Here is a 9323-nt window from a genome sequence, read left to right on the forward strand (position 1 = left end):
TAACAAAAACACCAATATTTTTTTTGCATAAAAAAATTAGCCACATAGAGATATACAAATTTTAAATTTTTATAAAATACGAATATACACACATATATATATATATATATATATTATTTTTTAAATAAATTATAATAATATTTTGATATTTTATTGATATTAAAATATAAATTAATTTTTTAATCACTTTTAGTATTTTTTAATTATATAAAGTATTTAAAATATATTTTTGTTTTTAATAAATAATAATATATATTATTTCTAAACTTATTTTAATAATACATGTTAAGAATAAAAATGGATATTCTTATACGTACGTAATGATATTTAAGTCTGTCCAAATGCTTCGCAGAAAATTTTTTATTTTTTATGAAGTGGTTAGACCTAAAAATCCACACATATCCATCAAAGGTCAATAAATATCATATTTAAAATATATCCGATGTGCAAAAACAACAACTCAAGCAAAGTATATGTATTTTTATTTGAGAAGTGTTAGGGCCAGCAATTTTTGTGTTTTATAACCATCAATTGGCTATCAATAGTGTTTTTAACAGTGTGAGATTACATCCAATGATGAGAGATCACTCACTTTTTTTTATGGTTAAATGTTGGCCACAAAACACAAAAATTACTCGTCGTTAGACTTTCTCTTTTTATAATTTATTATTTAATTTGATATGATTCGGTGGTGATTCTAAAAGGAAGTATATATGTAAGGGTCCTCTCGGGTCATCTATTGTTCCTCAACCAAACAACAAAGTCAAAAATAGAGTGAAGAATGGATGTTGCGTCACATAGAGATAATAGAGGTAGAGATAGAGATACTACCCCAGATCTTGCTAAAATGTGCAGAATGCAACAGCCAAAGCAGAAGCTTAAGCCCGCCAACACTAACACTAAGAGTAAGAGGGTTCATGTTGTTTACTACTTATCCCGTAATGGCCTTCTAGAGCATCCCCATTACGTTGAAATCACCCTTTTCCCCAATGACCCTCTCCGTCTGAAAGGTATTCTATTCAATTAATAAATTACCTTTTTATTAATTTTAATTGATTGATTGATTTATTTATTATTTTTACTTGGTGAAATGAAGATGTGTTCGAGCGGCTCATAGCGCTGAGAGGAAGTGGCATGCCCTCACAGTATTCATGGTCTTGTAAAAGGTAATTAATTAAATTAAAAAAGAAAACCACTTTGTTTGTCTTGGCTTTTTCTGTATAGTAATTGAGCATTGCATTTTGTTTATTAGGAACTATAAGAGCGGTTATGTGTGGTGTGACTTGGCACTTAATGACATAATACACCCCGCTGAAGGAGCAGAATATATACTCAAAGGATCTGAACTTGTTCAAGCTTCTTCTGGTTATACTCCCCTCCCCCTCTATAATTTCATATTCTCTTCTTTTTTATTATTATTATTATTATTATTATTATTATTATTATTATTAAAAAATCATTACTATAACAGCTAATTTCAGCCAATATTATAGTGAGTTGTTAATTTTAGTCAATATAAAGCCCATTGATCATAAATTTTTGTTGAATTTAAGTTTTAAATATTTTTTAAATTGAACTTCAAATTGTTTTTAGATTAAATGTTGGCTGCAATGTTGATTATAAATTGTGTATTAACTCTCAAAATTTATTTTTATTATTATTATTATTGTATTGATCATTTTTATATATATTTTCTTTTATTGTATTTTTATATTAAAAACAAGACTAATATTTTGGAATGAATTTTGTACAAGAAATATAATTTTCAGCTAATGAACAGATATAAACTTTGCAGAAAGATTCCAACAGCTACACGTTAGTAGCAGCAACAACAACAACAACAAAAAACAGGCAATGAATCCAAAACGCAAGTCGTTCAATTGCAGCCCCCATGAGAGTCATCACAGGCAGAAGGAAAGCATAGAATACGAAGAAGAGTACGAGGAACAAGTAGAGGAAGAAGAAGAGTTCTTGCTGGTGGAAGAAAGAGAAGAGGAGAGAGCAAGCTACACTACTAGCTCCACCGCCACACCCCACTCTCGTTGCTCAAGAGGCGTATCCACCGACGATGATCACCAACTACTACTACCCCAAAAGGTACTTGTATTATTCCCTCATTTCCCTTCATACTATATGTTATATGTAATCATTTTTTAAACAATTTTGTTTCTAACTATCTAACAATAATATTATCTTTTTTATAAATAAAATGTAGATTATGTTTATATATATCAGTTTAGATATTTTTTCTAATTAATTAATTAATTAATCATTTTTCATCTTGAAACAGGTTATTGACTTATCTTTAAAGACTGTTTACAAAATTTAATATTTAAAGTTTGAAATTTAAATTTTTTATTTTTTATTTTAATTTTTCTTTACTTTTAATAGTAAATATTTAGGAAACATTGCAATTGCACTCTTTACCTCCTGTAGGGCATTAGTATAATAATATTGGCTCGGATTACTGTAAAAAAAGAAAAAGAGAAAATAATAAATCTCTTAGTAAATATAGATACTTGTGTCGTTGAAATTGAAAATTTTTTTCCTTTTTTATTCTGTTTAATGTGAGAAATAACTTTCACCAATTTCCTTTACCAATATTCAGCTAATGTTTTTGTTTGATCTGTTTTTTTATTTTTCTCTTATTTTAAATAATTTTAAACAATAAAAATTATTAAAAATTTTAACTCATTTTTTAAGTTTTTCTCCTAATTTTTAAATAAAAAAACAAACTTTTTTTAATAATTTTAAAAAATAATATGTATATTTAAATTTTATTTCTTTAAATGTTAGAAAGATAAGTAAGATGAATATGCCCATCATTACTCTCACGCAAATAGGTGTACTGTTTGAATATATTGTCTCGTGCATAATACTACGTGTAGTCACTGCTTACATTAAATATTGTTGAATTAAATTTCATATATTTATAACCCATTTATGTATCTGAGTCTTAAGATATTATATTTGTGCAACTTAGGTGAGTAAACACAAAGAGCCGTTAGAGCATTCTCATGAATCTACCCATCCACATGGTTCTTCTTCTTCAACAACAACAACACTAGCTGAGAAACTGAACCAAGAAGTACCTAACAAATGCTCCAAACGGTTAGAAGAAAAGAACGAGTCAGCGGCATTGGCACCGAGTCGCAACTCGGTGCTGCTGCAACTGATAGCGTGTGGAAGCTCGGGTGCGGATTTCAAGGCCAACGACAACAACAACAACGAGCCAAGGCGCGTGAGCAACGCGGGTTCGAGGAGCGCGTGTTTCGAGAGAGTAACGAAGAAGAGTGTGTCAAACTCTTCTGATGAGGTTGAGATGATAAAGTACGTGTCGGAGAACCCGAGGTTTGGGAATTTGGTGTCGGAGGAGAAAGAATACTTCAGTGGTAGCATTGTTGAATCCATCAAGGCCAACCAGACCGGTTCGGATGTTCAACCGGTTCTCAAGAGGTCTAATTCCTATAACCAAGAGAGGTTGGTGCATTACTAATTACTAATTTAGTACTTATAATAATAATAATTAGTATTTAAAATATTACGAATTTCAATTTTTTAAATTAATTTTATAAAGAGTAATTTTATATTTTCTAATATTTAAGTGGAATCAAAAAAATATATATAAGAAAAAATACTGTATGGTGTAAGATTATTATTATATATTAACTAACGCTAAAAAGTAATTTTAGTTTTATTAGATACGCTTGTTAAGAATTTGAGAATTGAAAAGTTTTAAATCTTTTGTCTCTTTCAAATAGTGAATTCTTTCTAGACGAGTGGTATAATTTTTAACTAAAAGGACCAAGCAAAAAAGGGATTAGTCTCTGCTAATGGCAATAAATACTCTAGGAAATCAGAACTTTTAATATATTTAATATTTAAAAATTAAAATTCTTTGTAACATAATTTTCATATACAATAAGTGAAAAGGTATTTTGTTTTTTTAGAAATTAATAATATAATGTCACAATAGTCAAAACAGCGACTTTTTATATTAATTACTTAAAAAGTTAAAAGTTATTTAAATAAATAAATTTGATTGTTAATAGTGTAAATTATTTTTCCGTCTATCCAATAATTAAATGCATATTTGCATATTTTAACTTTTGCAAATACTTATTTACACAAATTAATATGCATGCAGGAGCAGCAAGTTAGGTATAGAAGAGAAGTTTAAGGAAGTGGAAGAGGAGAAGAGGGAAGCGAAGGGAGGAGCGAAAGGAAAATGCATGCCTCGTAAGAAGTCTTCCAAAGAAAGCAGGAAATGATAGTGATATTTACAAAGACAAATGCGAAGGTTTCTGGAATTAGTACTAAATAATTATAATAGAGGATCGGATTATCTATTATTCGTTGCCTTGTTAGTTAAGTATATAATTACTTTCCAGTTCTAACTATCCTGTGATTATTAATCTGTTGATCATGGATTTATGATGATACAAATTAGCTGGTCTTTGTACCGGTTACAGAGTTTACGAACTGATAAGCTGCTAAGATCCTAAATTGCATTGTGTTGGAATTAGGTTGGGGAGAGAATTTGCACACTCTAAGGCTTAAATTAGTAGTATTTTAGGTGATAGTCAAAGAAGACGGTGTATTTATTTGTTTCGAACAAAAAGAAAACGTAACTGATGAAGCGATTAAAGACATAATTAACTTCACAGAAAAACGGCAGATACTGCAACGATCATACCATTCAATCCTATAATCGTCGAATTTCAACAATAATAAGCACTAAATATTGGAAAAATGACAGCACCAAAGGGTAAAGACTAAAACGGAGAAGCAACCAATAGGTAAACACACGAAAAACTCACTTTACTATCTAGCATACTATTGACTTTAGTATGGGAGTGTCTTGCAAGTTGTCCACCCGGTCTGGTTCTGCACTACTTGACGAAGTTAGGATCTCTTGTCTCCACCTCTTCAGATCCTGACGTCGCTTCGAGCACAAACATTTGGCGCCGTCTGTGGGGATTCAACTTTAGTAAGAATCATGACCGAACGACGAATTCAATCTACCTTTAATTTAGAAACCCCGTTGAAAAGCTAACAATGGGAGGATGGACATGAGACAGACGCCACACCAAGTCGCGAGGAAGTCCCACCTGGCTACGAAAATCGTGAACCTGTAAATCCAGAAACCCGTCATTTCGCTGGCTTCGGAGATGACTATCATCATGCCATGCAAGAAATGTGACACAAGGTGCAAGAATTGGAACATTACCAATTGGAGCTTCAGTGACAGCTAGCTAAGCGTTCATTATCCAGGCGGTCTCGTTCTCAAAGCCGCCTGGCCAGGGAGCGGGAAGAACCTCATCCCAGAACTCATGAACAAAGGCACGAACTCTGGAGGGCTTCACCTTCTCCCTCACGTCGTAGAGACGAGAGAAGGTCACCTCGACGACATGGCAATTCCCGGGCAGGAGAAGAATCACGATCTGCCCAGTCTAAAAGGAGGCGGATCCCGCAGAAGAGTCCAACACCTAAAAGGCATATGGAATCCCGTGAACATGTCATCATGGGTTAGACTCTATTTGCCTTTCACGTTTTTCAAGTTCGATTGCTAAAGCATTTTGACAAGCCAACGGACTTGAAGTATGACAGAAAGACGGATCCCCAAGAGCATATTGATGCCTTTGAGACCAAGATGAACCTAGAGGGTGTTGAAGATGCAATTCGATGTAAAGTCTTTTCGATAACATTGTTGAAACCAGCCATGGTGTGGTTTAATAATCTCTTCCTTTGTTGACATCAAGGTCAAATTTCTGGCTCACTTCACCACCAGAAGGACCCAAGCAAAACACCCAATTTCCTTATTGGGGTAGAACAAAGGGTGGGTGAGAGCATTCAAGACTACTTGGATCGGTTCAACAAAGCACTTTTAGAGGTGAACACACAAACTCCTAAAGTCGTGTGCTTGTGCTTGATCGCTGGATTATTAGAAAGAGATTTCCGTAGGCACTTAACTTCCAAAGACGTAAAATCCATGGAAGAAATCCACCAGATCGCTATGGAGTACATGCGAGATGAGGATGTATCAAAGGTAGTTTCTACCAAAAGAAAGAACCCAGCACCGTTTCCTCAGAAAGGCGGGAGCTCGTGACAAATCTCAACCCCAAAACCTTCATTTCCTCGAGTTAGAAAGTTCACCTCCTACACTCCCCTAATGGCTTCACTTGCCGAAGTTTATTAGCAAGTTTCTCATCAAGGAATCTTTCCGAAAGCAAGGCAGATCCAACTAAGAGCCTCGTTGAATAAATCTCAGTATTGTGACTACCACAAGTCTCATTGTCACAAAACTGATGATTGTATTGATCTAAAAGATGCCTTGGAGCAAGAAATCCAAGATGGAAAGCTTCCTGAATTCGTTCAACACGTACGACTGCCAAGACGGCGTAATGAGGATGAAGATCGGGAAACCAGAAACCCAAAGAGCTCCAAACCTCCAGAGAATACGAAAGATACAACTCATGTCGTGGTCAACGTGGTAGTTGCAAGGAATGGGTTGTCAAGATCCAACAATGCTATAAAAAAGGGAGATTAAAGCGGCGTCCAGCAGTCTAGTTCACAGCGGAAGACTTTCAGATTGCCACATTTGATGAGGACGAACCCTTAGTCATCACGGCCAAATTAGGTAATGGCATTGTAAAGAGGATCCTCGTCAGTATTGGCGCGGACTCAAACCTCCTCTTTAGAAATGCATTCGATGCCCTGGGGTTGAATGATTAGCACTTGAAACCCCATCTCCTGGGAGTTGTTGGCCTGAGAGGTCATTATATCAAGCCAGATGGAGCCGTGGAGCTCCTTTTTACCCTAGGAAAAGGCATGAACATAAGGAAAGTACAAGCCGGATTCGTTATCCTTCAAGATTCTACAGCCTACAATGTAATTTTGGAGAGAAAGATACTCAATGATTTGTATGCGTTCATCTCGACCAAGTTTTTGGTCATGAAGTTTCTTACAGCGAAAAACCGGGTTGCAACGATTTGAGGAGATCAGGTGTCTGCAGTCAAGTGTAGCAAAGCTAGTCTCTCACTCCAAGATAAGGCCAAAGAATCTACTGGAGTTTTTCTTGTTGACTTAGACACCCAAATTCAAGAGAACCCGAGGCTAGAGTCTCACAAAGAGCATGAAAAATTTTAGACTAGGGACAAGCCAGAGAAATACACCATGATTAATAAAGAACTACCTTACTATGGACTTATTTGCTTGGGAACATGTCGATATGCCCGGAATAGACCCTGTATTTATGTCCCATCAACTGGCTATTGACCCCGCCTTCAAGCCGGTTGCGCAGCGACGTCAAAAGATGTCACCCGACCGAGCAGCTGAGGTCAAAAGCCAAGTGCAAGGATTACTGGATGCCAGGTTCATCCAAGAGTTGACTTACTTCACTTGGTTGTCGAATGTGGTGATGGTGAAAAAGTCTAATGAAAAGTGGCGAATGTGTGTAGACTACACATAGTTAAACAAAGCCTACCCAAAGGACTGTTTTCCTTTACCTAACATAGATAACATGATTGACTCCTCTTCGAGATATCATATTCTAAGCTTCTTGGATGCTTATAGTGGTTATAACCAAATCCCGATGCATAAAACTGACAGGGAGAAAACAACTTTTATTACCCTTGAGGGGATTTACAATAAAACCTGAGAAATTAATAAAAAATTAGTCAATAAAATAATTATTAATCTAAGAAATTAGAAAATAAAATTTTATAGTTTAATGTGATAGAATTAATTAAGATAAAAATTTTGATACTAATTTTAAAGAATTTGGCCCAAAATTAGGCCAAACGGGCCGAACCGAGCGAACCGGGCTCATAATGGGCCCGAGGCCCAACTTTGCCACTTAATAAGGATGGCTTCAGCCATCTTCTCTCTCCTCATGCATGCTGAAACATTGGGAAACAAGGAAAGGGGAAGAACATAAGCTTCCAACCCTTATTCTTTTTTTAAATTCCAATAACTTTTGATTCGGGGCTCTGATCACTGCACCGTTTGCCGCAACACGACCACAGTGTCGAACTCTACAAAGACCAGTACTTAATTAGGTAAGGAAGTCACATTTTCTTTCTCAATTTTCCCATTTTTAGTTTCGAAATTCTTGGGCTTTGGTATTGAGATTTTGTGTAATTTCGGTGTTTAGAATCAAATTAACTTGGTGAACTTGCCGAGTCTTGTCCCAATTTTCCGTTGGTAAGGTGAGAGTCCTAGAATCTAGTTAATTCTTTAATTTTGTGTGTTGGGTATTAAATTTTTCGATATATACATATGTGGTGATATGAAATTAGGTGTATATATAAATTGGAGCTTGATTTGTAGACACTTGAGACTTGGTGGAGGTTGGGTATAATTTTTTTGAAGATCTTGGAACCTTGGGGCTGTGTTTAGTGCCTTTAGTAGCATCTCGGGTAATACGTGGAAATCGGCCAAGGTATGGTTTAGGTTTCTCGTATTTAATATATAATGTTCTGTGAAAACTTAGGCTAGACGACCTTAGGATAGGAATGAATGCTTGAGAATGTAAATTGATTAGTGCTTTAATGATATATCTTGCACAAGGTTGAGTTTGGTCTGTTGTTGATATTGGTGTTGGAATTTCAAATGATGAACTAATGATGTTTGATAAAGTAGGAGAATGAATGTGAGTTTGTGGTGGTTGATTGATGAATCTTGTTGATTAAGTAATGAATGTTTGGTATGAGATTATGTATATGTTGAGATATAATTGATTGAGGTAGGATGTGGATGTTTTGGCATTCTAAATGGTATGTTGCTGTGTTGAATATGTGTACAGGAAGTAGGATTTGAGTTTGGTTTGTAATGAAAATTGAGGTTTGAGGTGTTTGTGAAAAATTGATTTTTGACCAAACTTTGGCGAGCCATAACTCGGCTTCCGGACCCCCAAAGTATTTCAAATAAAAATTGGATTTGTGAAGTTTACGCAACGGATGAAAATATTTTAAAAGGAAAAAGTTATGCGCGTCAGAAGTTTGGAGTGCAAAGCTGAAAATTCTACAACTTTCAGTATTTTTGCTGTTCTGCATAACTCGGGTACGCGACCACTGCAGGCGACCCAACCAACCTATTCGGGTTGGGTATCTCGTGTATGCGAGCAGGGTGCTTGCGTACGCGAGCATAGAAAATTGTACTCCCACGCGTACGCATGGCCCACGCGTACGCGTGACCCCTGTTTTCAGCAAATGGAATTTTTGTGTTTTAAACATGATTTTAAACCTCTAAACCTCTATTTTCATTCTTTTATCCCCTAAAGATTAGTTTTAAGTGTAGTGATGAGATTAGGCTATGGAAAG

The 9323-nt window shown here is 35.2% G+C and overlaps 1 protein-coding gene across 1 annotated transcript; it reads left to right on the forward strand.

The window, feature by feature from the left end:
• Positions 1–741: 741 nt before the first annotated feature.
• Positions 742–4482, forward strand: LOC112786867 (protein SOSEKI 2). Its single transcript, XM_025830240.3, has 6 exons — positions 742–1010; positions 1097–1166; positions 1253–1365; positions 1796–2097; positions 2984–3480; positions 4148–4482. Exons 1-6 carry the CDS (start codon positions 782–784, stop codon positions 4269–4271), a joined length of 1335 nt encoding a protein of 444 aa, XP_025686025.1. The 5' UTR covers positions 742–781; the 3' UTR covers positions 4272–4482.
• The last annotated feature ends 4841 nt before the right edge of the window (positions 4483–9323 follow it).

Source organism: Arachis hypogaea, chromosome 20 (genome assembly GCF_003086295.3).
Source record: "Arachis hypogaea cultivar Tifrunner chromosome 20, arahy.Tifrunner.gnm2.J5K5, whole genome shotgun sequence".
Classification (NCBI taxonomy): Eukaryota; Viridiplantae; Streptophyta; class Magnoliopsida; order Fabales; family Fabaceae; genus Arachis; species Arachis hypogaea.

Bases quoted from the DNA above. Each gene is read 5' to 3' on its own strand.
- LOC112786867 (XM_025830240.3), top strand. From the start codon at position 782: ATGGATGTTGCGTCACATAGAGATAATAGAGGTAGAGATAGAGATACT. The intron at 1,011-1,096 runs GTATTCTATTCA...GGTGAAATGAAG, and splicing joins TGACCCTCTCCGTCTGAAAG to ATGTGTTCGAGCGGCTCATA. The intron at 1,167-1,252 runs GTAATTAATTAA...TTTGTTTATTAG, and splicing joins TATTCATGGTCTTGTAAAAG to GAACTATAAGAGCGGTTATG.